A 25,419-nucleotide genomic window follows, 5' to 3' on the forward strand; every position below is an offset into this window, starting at 1 on the left:
TCATTTTATGCGTTTTTTTATTAGTCTTCTAAGCACAATCTTCAGACAATTGCTTTCCAACTTTTACAGAGTCAATCGATCTATATTGACAATTTCACGGGAGAGATTCGGTTTCCATGGAAAACAACTGTTTGTTGAGAAAATCATTTGGAATCATTATGAGAGAGAGCAAAAAAAAATATTACTACAAAATTAAAGCTTGTCGACGTTCCAGCCCAATTTTTTCAATAAAAAGTTACCCACTGCTTCATGTTCAAACAACTTACTGCATCAGCTCAAGAAAGAACTTGTATACGCTGGCCTCGATTTAACATATCCGTTTTAAGGTAATATCAACAATGAAACGATCACTCAAGCCTTTTCTTCAGTTTCTTTTTAACTCATTTATTTAAACTACTGCTTCACTCTTAACAAAGCACCCTTGGAAAGTCATCTTCTTTCTTTACCTTGTTGTCAGCTTAAAATATTAAAAGATACGTTAATATAATGTTATTGTCTTTGATATCTTTTTCATTGCCGGCTGTTGCACCTCTTACCAAGCCACGAATACCATTAAGGCTAAAAAAAGCACAACATTTTTCCCTGAACAACGTTGGAAGCATGGGAACAATAGAGTTATTGTATAGTTCAATACATATTAAATTTACTTGGTGTATGGTACATCAAGAGATCATGATCTCTTCGTAACATGGTACATCACCGTGTCAGAGAAATTTTCTAGATGGCTCGATGATACATACATGAAGATAATCGATATAAGACGATAACAGGTAAGACAAGTTAAAACCTGATGTTATAAACCGAATATCCGCCTGAACATGGTGGGGGAAAGTTGACCAATTTCGTTAAAATTTTAGTTTAAAATTTGTTAAAATTTGTTTAAAATTTTTAAATTCGTTAAAATTTGAACTTGCTCATAAATATTACAAGCAACAAAAACTCAAGTCGTCATTACTGTATACATTAGCCGAACGACATTTCCTTTCGACGTTATTTTACTTGAAATTATAATTGCAAATTTGTCTTAAGGGTAAGAAAATCTATTCAAGGGAAAGAGAGAGGTTTGCAGATTGTATTACTTGAACATTTCCAGTTTCGAATTTTTAAACATTCCCAATTTGCCAGGTACATGATGTCGCATTAAACTTCCAGTTCTTATCCGTTTCCCTATGAAAGGAAACGTGAGATTTTTGCAAAGCCGCATCACCGCTGCGGATTGGGTAAATATTCCCAGCTCTTCATTAATATAATTATAGTATGCGAAAGTTTTTGAAGCTTATTTTCCGCTTGTAACCGCTGGCCACCATGACTCCACCGCGCCCAATAGTCGGGAAACGACTTTTGAAAGCGGCGACCTCTACGTCATCTATGAAAACCTTTACTTCACTTCTGCTGACCTTGAGGCGCACATCATACCAACTTCCGCCTCGCATGAATCCATATGTGCATGTCAGAGATTTACGTTCCCTTCTATCCCCTTCGTTGACTTTAGTGCCTTGAAGGTAACCTATTTGAACGCAGTCATCGCGGTTGTAGGGCCTGGAAATGAGTGTGAAAATATGTTGTGAAAGCATTATTTCTAGTATCCTCCGCGTGAAGGAGTCGAGTTCTAGAGTGGATAAGTTTCTAAAGAAACTGTGTATTATTAGGTATTACAAGAAAATTTGGTTTTATCACCTGAGCTGATAATGCAAATTGGCCACCTATAAGAGGTTCTAAAGCTAACGTTTGCAGTATTAGCCCTTCGTCAGAGCGAATGGCAAAGGGCTAACGCTCGAAATGTTAGCTTCAGCATCTTTTCAAGATGGCCAATTTCTATTACCAACTCACGTATGATGCACGATCCTCGCAGTAGAAAGCGCTATTTATGCAATAGCGAAATTCAGACCTGAAACAAATCAGGCCTGTCCGGAATTCGAACCACTGACCTCTGCGATACTAGTGCAGCGCTCTACCAATTGAGCTAACAAGCCAACTGGGAGCAGGCGGTTAAGTTGATTCGTAATAAACCCGTGATGATAAATCAGATACAATGAATATATGAAGTTCATATATTTGAACTGCGGTATTAGATACGTATGATGCACGATCCTCGCAGTAGAAAGCGCTATTTATCCGATAGCGAAAATCATAATACCGCAGTTCAAATATATGAACTTCATGTATTTCATTGTATTACCAACTCAGTTGATAAAACCAAATAGCATATTTATAACTGATTGTGTGGAAGAATACTTTGGTTTCCTATCCATCACATCTCTTATATCTGGTAACTTAGATTGAAAATTTACCGTGAAACAGTCGCAACAATTTCTTGAACATGTATACATAAGGTAAGGTAAAGTAAAGTCTTTTCATTCCACTAATTAATTCGTGTTTTTCTCGTTGCCATGTTTCCACCAATGACGTAACTCCATTTTCTGCCTTTAAAAGCACACACAACCCACAATTTCTCTATTCGCTCCGACGAAGGTCTAACGCTCGAAACGTCAGCTTTTGTAATCGTTACGGTGGCCAATTTACCACTTCAACTTTGTTGATATATCCAAATTATAAGGTAAAGTCTGTTTACGAGCCTAGTGGCCCATCAGGCCGGTGCTTAACTCCAGTTTCTGTAGCATGAAGCGACTAGGAGTATTTCTACTCCCCCCCTGGAGGGGATGCCAGTCCATCGCAGGGTTACCCCCAGCATTCAATTTCCGGTACCCATTTATACACCTGGGTGAAGAGAGGCACTGTGAGAGTAAAGTGTCTTGCCTAAGAACACAACACAATTTCCCCGGCCGGGGCTCGAACCCGAACCACTTGATACAGAGTCGAGCGCACCAACCATGAGGCCACCGCGCCTCCACTTGTATACATAAAACGGTCTCATAAACCTGACAAGTAGGTCGATTCCCTTATTTTTTTAAGCTTTATGAGGCCTCAAGAAACAAAAAAGATACTGCCAGAGATACAAGATTATTTTAGAAATCGGCCGTAAAAGAAACTCGTGCAATAGAGATAATATTTCCTTAGTGACCCAAGGAGAAGTTCTCTATTTTGTTACGCTCCAAAATTGGACACAAAACGCTCGCCACTTTCTCGGCCAATCAGATGTAGAGCTATAGTCAATCGGAACCTGTTCGTTTGAATTTTTTCGCGCTTGAGGCGGTCAAGTGGATTTACTCCTTGTAATTTCATTCTTCCCTTAGGTCATGAATGGCCATCGTGATAGCCACGATTTTGAGTCAAAGACTCTCATTGTCAAATCATTTTTTAAAATTTAATTCTTACCGGAAGTAAACGAACTCGAAGCTGTCAGCGTTCTTCGCGTTAAACATGACGCCATACTTTCCTCCCAGGAGACTCCCTTGAACATAGAAACTGACGCTTATGACGTAACTAGTGCCCAGGACACTTTTCGGGTACACTGCGCGGCACACGCCGGGTTGAGTGGTGTCTTCAATCCCGGTATAAGCTATTAAGGTGAAGTAGCTCCCAGTATCCCTTGCGCTCTGGCAATTCTTGGAGGTGAAAGGTAGTAGCGGAAGCGACTTTACAGTAAAATTCCTGAAACGAATGGACTTCCGGCAACCGCCAGTTACAAGGACACCACTACCTTTGTTAGTGGAAGGGTAGTGCGATTTGAAAGTTGCAGCAGCCACACCGTTCATAAACACGCTTACGATGTTACCGCGGATTTCCAAGCGGACGTTGAACCATTTCCCACCTGTAACGGTACAAGAACAAGGCCCGGTTTTGGCGCCCTCTCTCTTTTGGCGTCCACCCATTATGTATCCTGTTTGGTAACAATGGTCTTTCCAGTAAGGTCTAAAACAAATTAACAATTGGTCCATGAGTTAGCTAGTATGCGTTTACTGAGAAATGTGGCAAGCAGGAAGCTTAAAAAGCCCGAAAAATGAGTGACAGTCGCGCAAGACGATAAGGTATCATCGCTTTTGTAGTATAACAATGTTAACATAAATCTTGTTTTAATATCTGACCAATTTTTTGCCAACAAAAGAAGCTTTATCAACACGCAACAGAGAAGTTGTCCAGAGGGGGTCTCCTGGCAGAACGTTTGGTCTATGAAAGGGTCTTTTATTCCAAGCGGCGCTAATTTGAGCACTCACGATATAGGGCTCGCGCTTGAAACCTTTACAAAATTGTTTATCACATTCACCTGAAATAAATGAAGTCAGCATTGTTGATATCGCGAGCATTGAAAATGATTCCAAGATACGCGACTCTGTCCCCACTCCAACCCAGATCACTGAACAAGTCCACGGACACCTGGTAAGTAGATGTCTCCGCCAGGTTGACCTCTTTCAGAAGAGCGCGGCAGAATCCTTGCGACCAGAAGTCTCCTTGACTTATCATTGAGTAGAACTTCGTGTTATCCTGCACTGTAGCACAACTCTTTGTTTCGAATGGCAAGGAGGGTATATCGTTGATGATAAAGTTCTTGAACTGTATAATACTTCCTTGACGATTAGCTAATAATACACCTCCGGCTCCTTTGGGAGGAAAGTGGCCTCGAAAAGAAGTCACGTGAACTCCTTCCAGGAAAACTGAAACCTCAGACTTTCGGACTTCGAGTGTTATGTGTATCCATCGTGCATTGCGAGGTGGGCCATGCGGACAGGAGCCGACCTGGGAACCATACCAGTTCAGCCGGCGTCGCTGGATCTCACCAGTTTGAAAGCATCGGTTGTCACTCGCACCAACCCTATGAGAGTAAACATGAAAAGCATAGTAACGCAGTCATTGCAAGAAAAAAAAAATTCTATAAAAAAAATCAGTTTTGAAAATCTTGGAAGAAACTCACATAGGAAAATCACACATCCAAATAAAAAAAAACTAATGCAATCCTGGTTTATCTTCGGCACTAAATTGTAAGTTACTTTGGGTTACAACTTCTGCTGATGAACCTCCTTTCACTAAACCGATGACGAAATTTTTTTTCATTTCAACCAGCCTTGACCAGAATGAGATCCTGCTTTAATATTTGTTTTGATGGAAGAGATGATATGAACTGAGAACTTCTTTCCGCAAAATTATATATCACCTTTATCATTTTTACCTGAAGAATATAAAATCGAAATTATCCTCATTCTGGGCGTTAAAGAATACACCCACATAGGTAACCATCATCGAGTCCTTGGTACCAGGGATGTAATAGTCAGCGGATAATCTATACATGTCAGGCGCCGATGCTCTGTGAGCGCTCAAAGCTCGGCAGAATCCGTCTCTGGGCCAGAGACCCCGGCTGGCATTTAAAGTGAAAAGATCTCCATCTTCAATGATGTTTACACAAGATGACACTTTGCCTAAAAATGTTTTAAAGATAATTCTCCGATTAGTCGGTTGGCATTCTGAGCCCAAATTAAGACTGCGCAATCCCATTTCGAGGCTCCATTAGGAACGGAGGGGGGGGGTGGGGAAGGGGAAGGGTTGTCCGAGTATCCCGTATCCTATTAATCTTGGCATAAATATTTCGTATTCCATTGGTTCTTATGGCTGGAATTCCTGTATTTCCAGTTCGATATTCCGAATCTCTATTTAAAATATCCCGTTAAATTTTTTCTTCAAGTATCCAGTATCCCTATAATTTTTTTTCCCAGATATCCAGTATCCCGACAACCCCTAACAGGATTTTCATTTCATCAGTTTTCGGCCATTGGGTAACTTTCAACCAAGTTGAAATGGTGCTTAAGGCGAAAGGAACTGGACCCGAACCTACCACATACAACAGAAACTTGAGACGAATCTATCTGCAAAAATTGAATTCTCTTCTTCAAATTCCTTCTATCCTACTATACAACTTACACCTGTAATTTAAATATTCGTTTTTGTTTCCCCCCTTATTTTGAATCCCATAAATACCTATTACAACTAATCAAAACAACAGCATTTTGCTTACAAAACTGAGTCGTCTTCACTTTCAAACTTGCTTCTTTCCCGATGCCGGCTTCCGTTCTGGCTTGTATAGCGATTTTGTACGTCTTGCCGTGTTCTAAGTTGTCGATAACGAAGTCAGTCATGTCTGAGGAGATGACCATCGTATTATTGCTGTAAGTTATGACGTAGTTTATAACAGGAAATCCTCCACTTTCCTCGGGGTGGTTCCAGCTTAGGATTATGCTGTCGCACGTTGGTTCCCCGTTTAAGTCTCGTGGGCTGCTTGGTGCAGCTGTGGAATACAAATAGAGTAAAGTTTACTGGACAGAAATGTCGCGATCTGATCGACCAGTTTTCCGTTGTCGATAACAGTTCAGACAAAGCTGTTCGCGCCAAAGTGTCACGCAACGTGTATTTGGTGCGGACTCACAAGGCGCACGACGTTTTGACCACTGTGATGACAAATATCGTTTTCTGTAAGATCACAGTGCACGCTTAACCACTACCGATTTGTTAGGCATTGAAAATGTTTCTCTTTTAGGCGAGATGTCATTTTGGATCTTACTAAAATGGATGACTCAGTAATAGCCCATTTCCGAATTGCTTTTAGCCTCTTTTTCAAGGCGAGTCCTGGTGCTCATCCTTTCGTATGGTAATAAGTTTTCATTCACATGCAAATTTATACGTATGGTTAAGCACCAGGCCTCGTTTTAAAAAAGAGGCCAAACGTAATTCGGAAATGGCCTATTAAGTTAGCGAGGTCTGAAGCATGTTGGGAGGTCTATCATCTGGCTTATTGAATGATTGAAAGATGTTTTCTTTGTTGGTTTTTTTTTGTCTGGTAATTGATTGATTAAAGCACTTTTCGATTGAGCGTCACAAAACCAAAAGCAAAGTAATTATAACAACCAATCAGAAGAAAGGCGAACATCATCTTTAACCAATGAGAACTCAAAGTAAAACAGGCAAGCGCGGAAAAACGCGGAGGACTTTGCATTTGATTGGCTGAGATTTTGGCGTGAGTTTTCTCGACCAATCATTGTGCAAAAGAAAGCAGAAGCGAAGAAATCCATTATATCATTGTATCATATTCGACTCCTCATTGAAAATCGTTTTCTTCAGACGTTGCCATGGGGTTTCAAGGTTTGCCTGAGTTCAAAAACGCCCTTTTTTCAGTGACTCCACATCACCTACATGCAAAAGAAATGAGCTCCCGCACTGAATGACCATTTCCTGAGATGCCAAGAACCCAGGTACAATGAATATATGAAGTTCATATATTTTGAACTGCGGTATTAGATACGTATGACGCACGATCCTCGCAGTAGAGAGCGCTATTTACGCAACAGCGAAAATGAGACCTGAAAAAAATCAGGCCTGTACGGGATTCGAACCACTGACCTCTGTGATACTAGTGTAGCGCTCTACCAGTTGAGCTAACAAGCCAACTGGGAGCAGGCCGTTAAGTTGATTCGTAATAAACCCGTGATGACCCGTGTCTGATTTTCGCTATTGCATAAATAGCGCTCTCTACTGCGAGGATCGTGCGTCATACGTATCTAATACCGCAGTTCAAAATATATGAACTTCATATATTCATTGTATCTGATTTATCATCACGGGTTTATTACGAATCAACTTAACGGCCTGCTCCCAGCTGGCTTGTTTGCTCAATTGGTAGAGCGCTGCACTAGTATCGCAGAGGTCAGTGGTTCGAATCCCGTATAGGCCTGATTTTTTTCAGGTCTAATTTTCGCTATTCATAAATAGCGCTCTCTACTGCGAGGACCGTGCACCATACGTAAGAGCCCAGGTCTTCTTAATTTCGAAGTATTAAGAATTTTTAAATAGTCTCATGGTATTCCCACACTCGTTACCTGATGATTGTATCTCAAAGGTGTAGTTCTGCTTGGATTTCCCCACTTCGTTCTCGGCCATGCAGACATATTCACCAAAATCATCCACGCTATCAACGCTAACACTATACGAAAGTGAATCCTTGCTATAAGCCAAAACTTGACCATCCTTGATGATTCTTACATCAGGCGGCGGATAACCGCTAAACTCGCAGTTGAATACTGAAAGCTCAGGGTTACCAATGTAGGAAAGAACAGGCTTGGCGCGATGAGTGCTGTCCGCTGGTTTAGGTTCAACTGTCGAAATGAATGAATGAATGAGTGAATAAAATAAATACTTTCACTCGGCAGTGAAAATCGACGGTGTGGTATGATCAACCAGAAAAGAATGGTTTTGAAAAGGATTGCTAATGTTAACAGTGCATAGCGTTCTAACAGCTTGAGCGTCAGTTGTGATTGGTCAATTTTATTACATCAGTCAAACTTTTTGGTGTAATGCTCGGCTCAGTCATTGTCGTAAATAAATCATATTTAAGGTTAGCCAAATATCATTGTTGCGAGCTTTTCAAACTACGTCAAGTTAAAAGAATTTAATCGGTTGACAACATTACATTTTCTTGAACAATTCCTCGATTGCAATAAGTCCAACTCACCTTTGACGATTAGTTTCATGCTTTGCACGCTGACCAACTCTTTTCCTTTGTCATCTTGTGCTCCATTTTTTGCTTCACAAATGAACAGTGAGTTGTCTTCCAATCCCAGGTTCAGAAGAGTTATCTCACTTTTACCAGGTGATCTCTGTTAAGAAAAACAACAACAAAAAGCATGGAACTGAAAAAAAGTACGGAAAATGGCCTCTATATATTTATATACCAGAAATGATGATGTAATCCTTAGTGCTGTTTAAACTTGTACGTTTGTAAGCGTAAGCCTCACGCTGTGAGTTTTGGGCTACAAAGTGCAAGCTACAGGTTGCAGGATGTATGTATTACATAACGTTTTAAACGAGCTTTTAATTTGTAGTAGAATTTTTTTCGTTTATTTTACTATTTATCATTTATTATCATTTTATTTCATTTTAAATCTTGCTATCTGCATGTAAATTTAATTTATTTTTAGTCTTTTTAACTTATTGTACAGCGCATTTGATCATGTGCCATGGAAAGTTACGCTATATAAGTTTTAATTAATTGTAATTAATTGTAAAAATTGCATCTTGCAATTTACAATTAAAAGGACAAGGGGTGCAAGTTGCATACTGCATGTTGCATGATGCAGTTTGCATGTTGCAAGTAACAAGTTGCAAGTTGCAAATGGCAAGTTCCTGGTTGGAGGCTGCAGGCAAGTCTAACAACTTTCAGCTCAAGAGTTCACAAATTGAAAATCGACTATGCCATCAAAAAGGTGCAAATACTGAAAATACTCACCTTACTATTTTTATGTCTCAGGATAGGCTGTCTATAAAACTATTCATGCTTTTAACTACTCGGTCTTGAAAATACTCACTTATTTTTATGTCTCAGGATAGGCTGTCTATAAAACTATTCATGCTTTTAACTACTCGGTCTTGAGTTGCGAGTAAATTCAACACGCAAAAATCCAACTGTTTCATGAAGTTTGACTACGAGTCTTTGCTTAGAGAACAAACTATGCACGCATTACGAGCCTATCGTAGATGAGATACCTGCTCGTCAAAGAACTCCTTTCCCTCTGATATCCATTTTACATCCGGGATCGGGACTCCAGAAGCGGTGCAGGTCAGCGTAACACTTTTCCCTTCATGTGCTACTACATCGGGTATCGGATTGATCTGGGGTCGCACTGTTATGAATTAAATTGAAAGAAATCTCAAAATAATTTTGAGGAAATTATTTCATGTTACCCTCAAAAGAACGCCTCGTGACATATAAGCACAAGTGTATATTTAATAAGTTTTTAAAAAGTTTTGGGCGGACGAAACCTCCCTGCCAATCAAATAGAGCGAAAGCGAGATAATCACCGATGAAAAATGTGTCAAAGGATTCTGGGATTGAAAAGGAATCCAAGCATTAACTAAAACTAAAGCTGGATCTTAAAACCGTTCCTGGCCTCTTACCAATTACCGTGCCGAATTCCACCTGAGCTTTCGTGGTTTTCAAGCTATTCGTTGCTTCTATCGTCCACATTCCAGCATCTTTTTCCTCCAACGTCTTAATGGTGAGTTCCCTTTGATTTAACAAGAAGCGAGGATTGTCCAAAGTTACGTATCCGTCTGAAGGGCTCTTCCATCTTACTTCCGGTTTTGGAATACCGGAAACGTTCCATGTCATGGTCACTGGAAAGCCTGCAGTTAGATTTCCAGAGGGGAGCTTGGGCTCCAACGTAAACTTCGGAGCCTCTAGCAGAGGGAATGGAAAAAGTATAAGCCCAGATTTAACAGAATTCGACTAAATGGAGACACTTTGTGACTCACGGTTTCGTTGCGATGCGAACGTTAGCCTAGATTTAGCAGAACTTTGAGCAGCCTATATTTAGCAGAATGTTACGCCAAGATTTAGCAGAATTCGACCAAATGATGATATTTTGTGATTCGTGACTTCGTCGCGATACGAACGTTGAGTTTATCGGAGAATTTTCACTTGACTGTTGAGAGTAGTCTGGGAATGCATAACTTTTGCTTTAATTCATGATCACTTCTTGTTTGGTTTTGAAAACTCGTTTAGCCTGCTCGACCAATCAGATGCCAGGCTTAAGCCGATCGCAACACGTTAACTCCCAATTTCCGCGCTTCCAGCTCATTGGCTCCTTGTGAGAATTTTCTTTGTCTTGACTGGCTGTAAAGGGTACTCAAGGTTTGGCTATAAGCGACGACACTCAACTGAAATGTGCTCTTAAGACCACTGTCAAGAATCGTTCATTGATGTACCACAACTTTCATATGAATTTTTTATCAAGCCATTACCAACCTGATCGCCTGACTTCAAAGGTATAATTCAACTTCGAAAGACTAACTACGTTCTCGGCGACGCAGTGGTACAATCCGTAATCATCAAGGCTGTCCGTTACTTTGTCTATCCAAACTGATTCTACGCCATTTATTACAACATTGCCATCCTTTGTAATCCACACCTGTGGGGGAGGGTAACCAGTAAATGCACAGGCCAGTCGGACGGGATCTGGGCTCCCCAGCTCACTATATATGGGTTCTTTGACCAGGTTTGAATCGTATGGTCTTGGTTCAACTGAAAAATGTGCACATCTGACAAATTCAATAATTATTCAAAGGGTACTCTGGCCACTTTGCTTGTTAAGTGGACCAGACACAATATCTTGCTCACCTATGCTTCGCTTACTGTCGGCCATACTGATGCTGAATGCCCGCAACACGAGCCTCGCCACAACCTAGAGTTTTGAGGTATACTGACTGCGTAATTAAATTACTATTTTGTGAAGTAAAATTGCCATACCTCCAGCTTTCGTAAAATCAACAGTTTCAACGTAAATTTGGAGTTGTGTTTTCCGATGACTACATCCTTTAAATAATTTAAAATAGGTTACATTTCATTGAAATTTTGGAGGCAAATACAATTAATCGTTTTAAATCTTGTTTTCCTCGGCTTCGCCGTCATGACTACATGCTTAAGCTCATCACAGGCACGTAAAGAGACCTTGATCCTCTATTGTTCCCTTAGCAACGAACTTCATTGTTCCGAGCAATGGCGAACACTGATATAAACTGCAGTGACAGTTCAAAAACAATTGGCGTAAAATACAGACCCATAACAAAGAGATCGATAGCCACTTCCTTGACAATAACTTCTCCTTCCTCATTCGTAGCTGCATTAGAAGCTTGACAAACAAACTTCGAGATGTCGTCCAAGCCGAGATCTTCCATGTTCAGCACACTCTCGCCAGGTTTTTTCTGCGGTTTAAAAGGTAATGGGTGAAAAACTTTTCACAACAACGCGCTCGCCTGTCCTGTTTTACCGGGCTATGCAATAAAGAGTACCATTCCTTTAGGCTGATATGAGCAGATTACCGCCGAAAATAGAACTCAAAAGAAATATCCACCTTTACGAATAATTCATCGTATAACTTCGACCTCTCTCTGTATAACTCAGAACACTACACCTGTTCGGTTGGAACTACCCTGCGAGCATTGATCCCTTCGATCTTCCTAGAAGACACCCTCTTCCTCTTCCCAACATTTCTAAGAAGATAGAAGGGACCTTTGCTCGCAGGGTAGGTTGGAACAGGTAACCGCAAAATTCTGTTCCACGAAAAAGGTGTCCTGCATCGAGAACCGACGAAGTATAGGTTTAAATAAGTGTCCATGCCACAACTCACCATCTGTCCTGGATATTCTATATTGTCCTTGAGCCAAATCACTTCCGGGAGCGGAAATCCAGATGCGGTGCAATTCAATGATTTTGAGTCTCCTTCTTTCGCGGTGATGTTTGAAAGCTGGTGAATCTCTGGCGGCACTGGGGAGGCAAAGTTCGCAACCAATTGCTACTAGTGTTATATCATAGCGAAGCAGCTGATTGTATCTAAAATAAAGGCCGATTAGCGTTGTCTCAAGAATAAGCTAAGTAAGAGTTAAAAGATCCTTCACTTTTGTCGCGGGTGTGCAGAGGCAGTGGGGAAAAACAGTCCCTAAAAATGTTGTATCGTTAAACACCAACCCGACGAAATGACTTTTTCAAATGAGGAGTTCTGAATACAACCTATGAGGATCAAGGAAACTTGTTATCCCATATGTCAATACAACCACTTATGGTCTTCACTCCTTCAGAAACAATTCTGTAAACATGTGGAACAAACTAACAGAGGACCTGAGGTCATTGACGTCGTTGAATGAGTTTAGAACTAAAATATGTCAAATTTCTTTCGAACATTAAATTTCCTTTGAACATAAATGCAATTGTTACTTATGTAAATAGTAATGTAATGTACTGTATCTAATATACGATTCTATTTGTTTTTATATATTTTATTTACTTATCTATTTGTTTATTTTCTTAATTTTTTCTTTTTCTCTTTCTAGGAGAAATTAGCTATACAGCTACTCTTGTAAATCCGAGGTGAAGTAAAGGTATATGTATGTTTGTATGTATGTATGTATGCATGTATGTCAAAAGATCACAACTTTGAGTATTACACTACAATTTCATGCTGCATTATCAATGTTTTCCGCACCAAAACGTGAGGTGGAAGGGACACTGTCCTTCCCCTACCCTCCCCTCCCCCACCCACATATTTGCGTCTGGATGCCTGTACTTTCAGGTTTCTCTCATGTTTAACTATGCTCGGCCTCGGTTCCAGTGATGGTTTCCATGTTCCTCGATTCATGATCGGGCATTATTTCCTTTTCCTTTTTCGTTAATAACGATGTTGCATATTAGTATAATTTCAGAGCTGAGAAAAGAGTTTCCAGCAATCAGATTGGTCGAGCGGTTCCTTATATGACGCAATATGTGCGGGAGGTCGTGAGTTTAAATCTGAATTAAACTTAAACTAAACTTAAACTTAAACTAAACTAATATAAACCGCTCCACGCGGTTTATATAAAATGTTGAAATAAAATGTTAATAAATGTTACTAAAACGTTATGATTTTAGAAATTTCTCTGCTGTTCAGCTCTGAAATTATACTAAAACAATTATTCGCCTCAGGCTCGGTGAATATCGTCGAATAATCCCCGAGACGAAGTCGAGGGGATTATTCGACGATATTCACCGAGCCTGAGGCGAATAATTGTTAATTACAACAAATGACTTTAAACCTTTCGACCATATCTTAGAAAACTTACTGTATATTGCCTGAACCTCAATCCGACGACTGGCTCTTCCCACAGAGTTTATCGCCTCACAGGTCCACTTCCCAAAATCGAACAGGTTCACTTGGAGTATCTTTAAACTACCGTCGCTTTGAAATGAGATGCGTTGCTCTGACCCTGTGACTGTCTCGCCATTTGGGCCAATCCATGTGACTTCCGGTTTGGGAATACCGGAGACTACACATTCTAATGTCGTTGGATAGCTAAAGGTGAGATTACGTATCGCTGGCTTTGTGTTGTCGATCTTCGGAGGGTCTATGGATTTCAATTAATTTTATTGATTTATTGATTTGTTTGCAATGTTTAGACAGGCTGACCCAGTTCACCAATAAAGCTGGTTTGAGTGAGGGTCTGCATAGAAGAAGGCCAGACCACAACCCTAACCCTAACCCTAACCCTAACCCTAACCCCTACTCTTTACAAAAAGTGCCTTGGTTTTTTTGCGTCCCCTGCTATCCATTACAAGGAAGATACAGGAGAAAAGGCCTACCCACGGTTTATCGTCGTTATCCAAAAGTCTAGAATGTCTAACCATTTAAGGATGTCATAGCAAAGGCAGGGCATTCTCCTCAATTATTTTAGGACCCTACTGTGGTGTTGCCCCAGTCTGAGGTTTCAACCCTCGACCTTCCGCAAGGCAATACGGGGTCTACAGCATAAGCTAACCAAGCAAGGGAACCGAGAAGAGTTTTAACAAACTTGAAGGTCATCTACTACTAATATTACTAGAAACATAGGACTGTTTTCTTAGCAAGGATCGAATGGGCTAGTACATTTACATCAAAGATCAGTTGGCTACATTTTTGTGCACAATAGTGGACTCGGGCTTCATCCCCAAGTAACCCATGCGAATAAAATCTCACGCTTAAAATTTCACTGTTAAATGTAACGAATATCGCTCACCAAAAATCTTTACTTTAATTGTTTCAGTGGTTTCCCTTCGTCTGTTCAGTTGAGATATTCTCACTTTATAATCTCCAGCATCTTCGGCGGACACTTTACTAATTTTGATGGTTCCATCGGGCAGAAGACGGAATCGACCTGAGTTTGCATCAAGTTTGACTCCATCTTTTTTCCACAGATACTCCGGAGCTGGATACCCAATCTTGACGCCGACAAATATCTCGCCATCTTGGTTCAACCACAGGTTTTGCGTGGCTGGAGGATCTTCCACAGAAACTGTTGACGCAAAATAAGAGTGATCTTTAGGCATAAGTATAGGCTTTTACAAAGATTGCTTTTCCTGAGTTCGGCATTCAAATTTCTGCCAAAAGTTCAGGGATGGAAAAACACTTCATCCTCTCCACAGTGGGATTGCAATCCTGCACAGATAACCCCACATTATTCCATCACTTTCCCCCTGACAGTTTGCCAATATCCGTTTCTATTCCTGGGTAGAAAGAGGTACTTTAAGAGTAAATTATCCCACTAAAATGGCGCGTTGGACCGGCCTGGGTTCGAGGCTGGGTCTCTCCGTCCGTGGTCCTGTCCGCCCCGCTGGCCGATGGGCCGACGTGTTAATAGCAAATTTCCGCAAAAACTCAGGGAAGACATTTCCGGAATGCTTTTTTTCCACTCACTGCGCGCACGTTCCTTTTTTTTTTGGAAGAATTCAAATATCTATCAAGGTTTATTTTTTCATAAATCAAACGTTTACTTAATAATTTTGAAGATAATTGCGATATGCTTGTCAATAATCCTCTTATCAAGAATTTGCTGCGATCTTATTATTAGCCTAAGGCGGAAAACTTAGCCCGTTATTTCCCTTTGTTTTGATCAATGTTGTTGTAAACCTTTGCCATTTTACGATGGATAAATGGCTTCTAAATTTTTTTCTACCATTAGAACCATATTAGAGAGATTTAGCATCGCGTTTACGTACGACGGCAAACGTCAGCTTGCCCTTTCACGTTTCACTTAAGGTGGCTCCTACCAGTTTCCTCGCGCGGGGAACAGATCACTCTTAAATCACGCGCGAGAGAAACGTGCGAAGGAAGCGCCAGATTAGGTGATTCGTACTAGTTTCCTCGCGCGGGGAGCAGATAACTCTTGCGTCACGCGCGAGAGAAACGTGCGAAAGAAGCGCGAGATCAAAAGATGAAAATTCAAAACAAAGATGGCGGCGCGTGGAATTTTTTTTCTACTTTTGTGAGAAGTTTACCTAAGAGCGTGTATTTTATGTGTTGAGTGGCCACTTTGAATGCAGGAGAAAGAAACTAAGATAAAGAAGACGATTTTCGGAGAAGTAAAGGTTGCTTCACTTCATATCCTGAAGAAATGTTCAACCGATTTGAAATCTTGCGACGGCGAAAAAAGAACAACTCAAGTGAAGGATAATCTACCTTAACTGAAAGAAGACTTTGAAACTTCAAGGAAAATAATATGCTGTAGCCAGAAGTCGTGTGTAGGATTTTAACATGAACCCGGGAGGCTGTCTTTGACAGCTGTTTAATGATTTCTTAGAAGTAAACGCGAATTTACGTATGTAAACATCAGATCGTAGGCGCTCGCGCGAGCACACGCAATTGTCAGCGGTAGCTATAACAGATCATGAGCAAATGTCGATTTTATAGAATCCAGATTTTTAAATGCGCTAGAACGCGCGTAGAAATTGGTAAACTCACGAAAGCTATTGCATGAAAACAAGTCCGGTGACCCCTTCTTTTTATTGTTCCAATATGATGATAACGTCGAAAGGAATCGTCAGGAAAAAAAATTAGAAAATTCTACGGAAGGAAATTTGTGATGTGTGAAAATTGCCTTTTTTCTAGATTTTCAGAAATTCCGCTCCGTAGAATTTTTTAAAAATCTTCGTGCATTTTCCTTTTCAAGTGCCAAAAGCAATCACTGAGAAAAATTACGGGGTCACCGGGTTAGTTTTCGAATTATTTAAGCCACAAGCTAAAAAATGCGTCTGAATACGCCTATGAAAGCGTTGCCATGGAAACTGCGAGAGACGAAATGACACCTATTTTTGGATAACCAATTATTATATAATTCAACCCCGTAAAAGTGTTCAACTGGCCTTGGTCAATCTTTCTGTTGTATTCTTTCAAAGTTACAAACCATCAAAAAGATGAAAACCGGTACGAGCCACCTTAAAATAGAGTAAGCCTTGCTGCTTTAACTTCGCGTGAGCTCAGGTCATGGTGTATTTGAAGGCGCCTCTGTATGACTTACAAGGAATAGTTTTGGTGCCCTTTTTCCGGCAATTAACTTCTGCTCTGTGAGAGAAAAGGTGAATAAAATCTAAACGAAGAAACGGCAAAGTGCAACCGGCAAACGTTTAAAAATGGCGGGAAAACTAGGCCACGTGATCACTCTTGCCGTTCACGTTTCACGCAAACGCAGCGCTAAATTTCTCAAATACTTACATTCCACGTAAAGAGAATAAGTTGCACTCGTTTTCGTTCCACGGCAAACATATTCTCCGCCATCAGATCGCATAAGTCTGCGGATCACAAGCGAGTAGCCGTCATCTTCATCCTCGACGTACATCCTGTGGCTAGGACTTGTGCCAAGGACTTGTTCCCCAGTTGATTTAAACCAGCCAATAAATTCCTGTCCACTTACGAAACAAATGGCTCTGGTAGTCTTGTCCATTCCAGCAACAACAAAGTCCGTGCGGTGAGAGAGTTTCACAACTGGCTCTTTTGAAAGAAAGAAGAAATGGTCGTAAAAGGAGCTGAGAAACTTTGAAGTTTTTCGGAAAAAAATTGGAAGAACTTTTCCAAAGAGCAGTGCAAAGTGAAAGAAAAATATAATGTATCAATGTGAAAAAAGCTTTAAACTGGGTTTTGGAATGAAATCCCACGGAGAAACAGTATTTAACAAATAGAGAATCCTTTCAACCAATGACTGCGCGCGTTATATCCCAACCTTATTATAGATAGAAGTAGTTGGTTGTAGATATGACCAACCACAAACATAAATTACATAGTTCTTTGGCTCCTGGTTTGTTCTAATTGCGATTTCCACGACAAAAACAGTCAAAAGAAATTGCGTCCGGCAAATGCATCAAGCTATCAGCGCTCTATTATGAAAATTCACGCACAAGATAAGATATAAAAAAGGTTTTTATCTTTTGATGTTCGACTTGATTCGTTTGACCTATTTTGTTTTCTTATAAGAAGCTCACGATAACATGGAGTGAAGTTTACCAGGGAAGGTCTTCAGGAAATCTTCATTTTCGTGTACTCGACCCAGTTTTCCTAGCTCGCCTCGCAATAACGAACTTAGGGTTTTAAAACAGTTTCAAACTGAACATAAGTAAAAAAAAGCGTATATAAGTTTACATGTGTAGCTGTTTACCCTCTTGGCTCGTACTTTGCACTTCAGCATCCTCTGTGGGTTCTATTCTTGCTATTATGGCCTTTGTTCGCCCAGACATTTCCTCCGAAAATGGTCCAATTCCATGTTGATTGCCAGCTGACACTGTAAACTGATACTCGGTTTCCCCGTCAAGGGAGCCGACCTTTACGGACTGAACGTCTCCCGGAACTTGGAATATTCTCGTAAGCCCACCTGAGAGAGAGGAGAAGATCGATAACAGAAACAAACTGTGAATGATTATACAGAATCTGCCAACTCTTAGATTTTATCTTAAGCAGCTAAGAAGCACCACGGTGTAGGCGAAGTGCCTTCGCCACTATCGGTATCTTGCAGACAATGTGTTCGAACATAGTGTGAATGACAACACAGAGTTATGAAGAAACATTTTTGCCTACGATATCCGGAAGAACAGACACCTCTTCAGGCTTGTTGTCTCATTCGCTGTGAAAAGTGCCAGGGTCTACGATTCCGAGTTGAATCCTTTAATGAAGATTTCTGGGAGCTTTTCTACATTTTTCCTTTATTTCTCTTAGCCAGAGAAAATACCTATATCAAGCATGTTAAAGAAGGATTTTAGGAATGTATATATATATTGTTGACACATCACTCGTTTTCCCGCTCTTTTGTGGATTTGTCGCTGGCGACGGTAGACGTCAGTGTACTTATTATTTTTTTTTTTAACCTCAAGCGGCCATCGTGGTTTTCTAATGCTTTGAGCTCGACAGTAAATCACTTTATTTGACGATTTATTCCGGCTCATTCGACTGTTCTGTTATAGAGAACAAACCACTGCATGGTCCACAGAAGCAATCATCCAAATTTTAACATTAGCTAAAGTAACTATACCTACTTCTTTTTGAAATGAGTGTAGCACAGTAGAATAAATACCCATCAAACTTGCAACTGCACGAAACCTCCCTTTGGATATGCAAACTTAATTTACCTCCACTGACGTCGATGAATTTGACCCTGTAGAACAAGATGTTCGCGCTTCCTTCCTGTGGTGGCATCCAGGACACCTCGAGCTCCGTTTCCGAGATGGATTTGGAGGATACTTTAATTGGGACCCCAGGAAGAGTCAGCGGTGTCGTCAACGAATGACTCTAATGAAGTTAAGGGAAGAAAAAAACCGTTACGAAGAGACTGAGGCAATTTTTTATCCGTATCGCGATGACCTTGTCGTGAATTTTACTCAGCCTCATTTTGTGAAGTACTAAGACGTAACATATGGGGAATATTGGTGGTGATACAGTCTTAAAGTGAGGTTATCGAGTATATTTTCACAGATTGAAAAAGTTATCGAAAAAGTGATCACCCATGCACACAAGGGGCAGTTGTCCTCGTAAAAAATAAAGTCGTTGGCAATGACTGAGATTTGACAACTCAGAGGAAATTATGATAATTATGGTCAAGAGATCAAAAAGTGTCATCGAGAAGAATCATCGATAAAGTAGTCATTTGACTCAGATAATGATTTCCGCTAAGTTTGTCGAGACGTCTGTCCTTGAGGAACTTCCTGAGCAAACCACGACAGCAACGGCAACGAGGACGTAGCAAAACAAGAGATCTCATTGGCAGAGTAATAGCTCAGAACACGCGTTTTGAAACTTTGTACATTTCCTTCACCGTCCTCTGCTCAACAACAACGTGAAATCAAGCAAAATTTACGTTGTCAGAGAAAAAAAACCTCGACGGCCAATTATTTAAGTTTGAATTTGGAACTCAACATTGCTCACATACTTGATGTTGAGGTTGAGGTGTGGCGCCGTAAGAGACAGTAAACACATCCAGCCATTCTTAAAATTCTTACTATCAATTTCAATTAATTTTTTTAATCGCCACTTTCTTCGCCGTTGTCGTCCTGACTGCTACAGCTCCTTACTACTAATTATAACAACAACAAGGGATCTTGAATACTATCGCACCTATACCCACAACCACACTATCGGAAGGAGTTACTTACTTCCAAAATGAGTGTGTTTTTTCCTACAAATGTGTTTAAATTAGGAGCAACGGAGCAAATACCTTCAGTGTTGCCTCTAAGGAATGATTAATACATAAACTCACACATTGTTTACCTTCGTTGGAACAGATGATGTTACTGTTTCTTTCGCTGAGGTTGTTTCCCCTTCCCTAGAACTAGTCATTTTCTTTTCAGGAGCTGATGCTGTGGTCTTCCGTTCTTCTTCTGGCACAGGTGTAGTTCCTTTGGGAGAAGAAGTTGAAGATTCCTGCCCTTGAGGTACCACTGCTTTCTTAGTGGTACTTTCTCCTTCGATGTTAGAAGTTGACAGTCCCTGAAACGGACTTAAGGTTGTTTCTTGTAGGTCTGGAGCAGTGGTTGTTATCTGACGATCTGGCAGAGAAATTTTTCCGTCTCCTTCCACAACTGACGTTGTCGTAGTATCTTCCGGCTCAGCCGTTGTCCCTTCTACAGTTGGCAACGAAGTTGTCATCTCTAGGGCAGCAGTGGTACCTTCTTGATATGCAGCAGATGTCCTTTTCTGTTCTGTTGCAAGTGTTGAAACAAGGTAAAGAGTCGACATAGCATTTTCTCCATCTGTTACAGCAGTTGTTGTACCTTCCTCATCTGGTGTAGATGATATGTCGTCTTCATCTGTTGGAAATATCTTTGTGAATATTTCCTCTATCGGAGAAGTTGTCGTTGTTTCTTCAGGCGTAGTTGTTGGTATTCCTTCATCAGACGTTACTGCTTTAGACGTTGTTGCAGTCGTGGTCGCAGTAGAAGAAGGTGTAGCTTGCACATCTAATTTGGTTAAAAGTAAAAGAATGAACGTAGAGCGTCGGCGGTGTTGTATGTCAATAAAGAAGTACATGTATAACACTTTGCAATGAGGAGTATGATGGCTTCCACACTGACACAATGCTAACTTGCGATCAAGCCCCCATTATAAGCGTTTCGGTACCAGCGTTTCTACGCTCTCGGAAAAAGAGCGAGGCCTGGAGCAAGTCAGCAAGAGGTCGGTGAAGGGTCTAGCACTGATATTATAGAGGTTTAGCACCGCGTTCACGTCAAACGGCAAACATCAGCTTGCTATTTCACGTTTCACGTAAAATAGCGTGAACCTTGCTGTTTTAGCTTCGCGTGAGCTCACGTCATGGTGGATTTGAAGGCGCCTCTGTATGACTTACAAGGAATAGCTTTGGTGCCCCTATAAAGGTTTTGCACAGCAGCCATGTTGGATGGCAGGAACAATGAAAATATTTTGCATAAGAAATAATTTTTTTCTCATGGGAAAAATAATCTATTGTTCCTGCCATCCAACATGGCTGCTGTGCAAAACCGGGAATTAACTTCTACTCTGCGAGAGGAAGAATGAAGAAAACCTTACGTACACGGCAGAAGCGAAACAGGTTACTTTCAAGTAGAAACAACAAAGCGCAACCAACAAACGTGAAAGAATAGCGGGAAAAACAAGGTCACGTGGTCACTTTTGTCGTTCACGTTTCACGCAAACGCGGTGCTAAATCTCCGGCAAACCTCTTCCCGACTCGTCTAAAACCTTTCCGCGGGCAAAGAAACGATCTTGCAGCGGTAACTATATGGGCGTAAGCGTGGGCCATCACTAGGCAATAAAAGAAATGATAGCACGTGCACCGTAAGAATACAGCACATGACCCTGATAATACCACAATGAATCCTAACCTCCAAACCTATCAATCACACTTGAGAAAACACAAAAACAGAACACAAAGATATGGAATTGCATTTAAGCCTGGACTTCTGGATCCAGGATCCAGGATATCTAGGATCATGCCACCCGTCTTCAACAAGCCAAAGGACAAAAGATAACATGTATTCAGACTTACCTGATTGTTTAATGAACACGTGAGGTGGATAAGAGAGATCCTGTGTGTAAGGGAACTTAATAAGAAGACTCAAGTCAGTGCACAGGTAACACGCTTGACCTCCATTTTCCCACCATTCAATAGCTCCGCAGCCTTCGTTGCAATAACTTTTACATTCCTCGACAGTCGTTCCTCGACTCATCAAAATTCTCCCCAGTGGGGTGCACCAATATGGGGTGTATTCCTTCCATTTTGTACCTGAAACTCATGGAAAGGTCCATTGAAGTTCACTATTCTATCTTAACTTAGTTAAATTTCTTAACTTTATTCGCTCAGGTTCGGTTGCCTTGGACACGAACTAGGATAGCTGGCTAAGGAACTTTTGCGTGATATCGAGGCTTACTGATACAACTTCTTTGAAAACGAATTTAACGTTATACTGCTACCAATGTTTTCCGGTTACAGGGTACGAAAGAAAACCTTCATTCATCTATATCAGGAAATAATTGTATTTTTTTGTAAATCAGTGTTAAAAATGCTTTTGCTTTTCTTTCCTTTGTCGAGGAAAGATTTTCTGTGGTGATTTGCTTTAGGTATGTAAAAGGGAAACCATCTCTTCGTAAGGGACGTTAAGGGAAAACCTCTACAGTTAAACCCTTTACAATATCATTAATTTATTAAACGACTCGGGCAGTCAGAGGGCCAATAACTAAAATCACCCAATCAAAATGCTCTATTGCCGGTCAATATTCTCTCAGTATTGGACCGGGCACTGTCCCGAATGGTCCCGAATGATACCTCACTTGTGTCCCTTTGAACTTCAGTCGTATAATAAATCTCGTATTAACCAAGCTTGCTCGGGACCGTACTGGAAGAATATCGGCCCTCGGTCTTTTTTGTACGGTACTGTCAACACCTCGGGCCGATATTCTCCCAGTACGGCCCTCGCGCTTGGTTAATAAGATATATAAATCACACACGAAGATCACGAGAACAGAGGAAATGATCACCAACTCAAGAAGCTCTGAATTGCTAAGTTAACTCTCTTTGTCAGCACCCAAGGAAATGCAGAAAGATCAGTATTGATAAAATGCCCTTATTGATGTCAGGGCGTAAACGGTGAAAAGGGGTCTATGAAAACGTAATGATTAGGATCTTAGGTTAAGTTATTCCTGATTAAATTTTTTATCGACTAGATCTCCTCACCAGCTGTTTAAATTTGCACCTGTTTTGCATTTATCTATGCTCCACCTACACTACGAGAGATCATTATGGGTGGGAAGAGCAGTTTCGCTCTAAAAAGCTGAAAAAAAGCCAGCTGTTTTACAGTCATAGTGTGTAATGTCAACAATGCTTAAAGCATCCTTCGGGAAAAACCGCAGGAATTTATTGTCAGTAGGGTATAACTATGTCACCGTTTCAAAGCTGCGTTCTTTTATCTGTTCTGCTTCAATAATGTTTTTTTTTTTTTTTTTTGAGTAGCTAACGTCCTTGTCGGCGCAGTAAACACGACCCTTTGCGAAATCGTCACCATTTTGTGAAGGAAAAAGCTGTCATTGTTGTGTCACGAACTTAGACTTTTTAACGTCCAAATATTGAGAATCATGCTCTAAACCTTTCCTGATGCGGTATACATCAATTAACAGTCGAAAGTTTTACTCCGTTTATCAACGCTCTAGATTATTGTCGCCTTTCATTTACAAAGAAGATATAGATATGACCTGATTACCAAGGGAAGAAACAATTTCAATTTTGTTTCAAAATGGTATCATTTTTCTGATATTGTTGATTTCGCGCTTATTAATACGGCAGTTGAATTAGGCGCAAAACTGCTGAGTAAAGTTACCATCTTTCAGCTGGATCGATTATTTTCCTAACAAACAGATCTAGATGAAAGTTATTTTACGCATCTCCGTGTGATATCAGTGAGTACTCGTGTTATTGATATCCATTAAGTGGCTCCTCGACGGATATGCTCGGAATGATAAAATATACTCGACGCCTAATTCCCAAACTATCCATTGACAAGGGCCGTTTCTCGTTAGAAATTTCTCATCTTTTTCTTTGGTTACACTCGAAGATCTCCTCGGTTAGAATCGGTTAACGATGCGTGAAAAATATAACTTCGAGCGAGAGCCGCGGGACAAGGTGAATAAGATATTGATCCTTGTCAATAGCTTCCACCCATAATCTTCTTAAATTCGTTTTATAACTTGCAAAATCAGAGGTACTCAGGGCGAAATGAGATCCAAAGAAGCGAATGAATTCCTTAGCACATTAGTCACACTTTGAACGTCTTTGGAAATCTCTTTACATACTAGAAGCCAAACTTTTTGACAAATTGGATTTGAAAGCTCGGAATAAATCTAGAAACCGCAGCGCAGTGTATTTATTATTTTTGAAAACAAATTTTTCCTAATAGCTTACCTTGGGCCTCCCCGACGGCTGCAACAGTTCCCAAAACAACGACTAAAGTCAGTACAAACGTCCGTGCCATGGCGACCCGTGAATTCCCGTACATGCCGGTTTCTCCCCACTACAAACAAAGCTTGACCGCAGTTGAGAAAATTCTGGAAAGAAGTTTCACCTCAATAAAATAGGGTTTTCCTCAGCCAGGCGACAGTGCTTGAATATTATTGCCTGGGGAATAAAAAATGATCGCCAGCGACTACTAACCGCGGAAATGTGGCAAAGATTTGAAGCAGTCAGGAATTTAATCCGTTCATTGAAATATCGCTTTTCCTCCACTAATGCAAATTATGCCGACATGGTGTGAACTTTCTCTAAATGGGACGCGGCTGGCATACTATAACTATGTTTGTTTTACACAATTTGTGCTTTTATAAGGCACAGGGTACGCTCAAAACTTACCACTTATCGAATTTAATCTTTTTTTGAGTCTAGACGTGCAAAATTATTTCATTTACGGAAATCTCCACGGCCAACTGTATTTTGTCACTTGCCACTTTAATATTTGACTTATTTCCTTTTATTTGAACCCATGGGTTAGCAGTCAAGATGTACTTTTTTTTTTGGGCTTTGCCCAACCTCTTGACACAAACGTAGAAAGCAACTGAGTTCTGACCCGTCAATCTATACATAGTTAATTAACTATGGCCTATATCGATTTCACACTGAAGATGTAATATCATTAAGAATCTTTCAACGATAAAATGATGTAAACAGCTGTAAACGCCAACCCAAACCAGATATGCTTGGTACATTTCAGTGAGGAAATCTTCTCGGATTCCAGTAAATGCCTGTGGTTTTGGTATAAAGAGCAACGATGCTCTTTCGTTTTGTTTTTTTTTTTTTTTGACAGACCCGCTGAGAGACGTTTCTTTTTTTTTTTTAAGGGGAATAGATCCCTGGTGAGGTTACTGTTGGAAAACTCGGTTTGAAAACATATTGACTTAGTCTCAGGTGGCCCAAGCGTACTGTGTGCGATTTTGGGGTCTAAAGATCATTAAGGGGAATATCTAACATTTTAACATCGAATTTTAAGCGTTAGCGTGGGCCGTCAAAAAAAGGAAAAGTTATAAAAAAAATAATAATAAAATTTAAAAGGATAATAAAAGCGAGGAATATAACGTGTGAAGTTTCCTTACCACTTTTCTGTGACCGCTTGGCCCGGTCACCAATGGTCGTTTTAACGCTGTTTTGGCGACTTTCTTTGTAAAGCGTGTCATGCTCTCAATCAACTGTATACAGTGTTTTTCT

The 25,419-nt window shown here is 40.5% G+C and overlaps 1 protein-coding gene across 3 annotated transcripts; it reads right to left on the minus strand.

The window, feature by feature from the left end:
* Positions 1-24,396, minus strand: LOC111342519 (uncharacterized). 3 transcript variants are annotated; one of them, XM_022949615.2, is made up of 20 exons: positions 24,127-24,396; positions 21,721-21,957; positions 19,968-20,656; positions 18,833-18,992; positions 17,869-18,081; positions 16,932-17,207; positions 14,461-14,736; positions 13,531-13,812; positions 12,066-12,202; positions 11,496-11,640; positions 10,685-10,960; positions 9,835-10,116; positions 9,424-9,560; positions 8,393-8,537; positions 7,761-8,036; positions 5,906-6,175; positions 5,066-5,312; positions 4,166-4,711; positions 3,277-3,813; positions 1-1,539 (listed from the first exon to the last, which is right to left on the minus strand). In XM_022949615.2, the coding sequence occupies exons 1-20, from the start codon at positions 24,218-24,220 to the stop codon at positions 1,251-1,253; spliced, it is 5,514 nt and encodes a 1,837-aa protein (XP_022805350.2). In that variant the 5' UTR covers positions 24,221-24,396; the 3' UTR covers positions 1-1,250. The 3 variants fall into 3 exon arrangements, with proteins under 3 accessions (XP_022805350.2, XP_088583121.1, XP_022805351.2); XM_088726995.1 differs by having other exon boundaries at positions 17,884-18,081; positions 21,721-21,963; XM_022949616.2 differs by having other exon boundaries at positions 21,721-21,963.
* Positions 24,397-25,419: the final 1,023 nt, after the last annotated feature.

Source organism: Stylophora pistillata, chromosome 7, assembly GCF_964205215.1.
Source record: "Stylophora pistillata chromosome 7, jaStyPist1.2, whole genome shotgun sequence".
Lineage (NCBI taxonomy): Eukaryota > Metazoa > Cnidaria > Anthozoa > Scleractinia > Pocilloporidae > Stylophora > Stylophora pistillata.

Bases quoted from the DNA above. Each gene is read 5' to 3' on its own strand.
- LOC111342519 (XM_022949616.2), bottom strand. From the start codon at position 24,220: ATGTACGGGAATTCACGGGTCGCCATGGCACGGACGTTTGTACTGACT. The intron at 18,082-18,832 runs GTAAATTAAGTT...CCTCTCTCTCAG, and splicing joins ATTCATCGACGTCAGTGGAG to GTGGGCTTACGAGAATATTC. The intron at 10,961-11,495 runs GTCTGTATTTTA...CACATTTTTCAG, and splicing joins TATCGATCTCTTTGTTATGG to TTGAACCAAGACCATACGAT.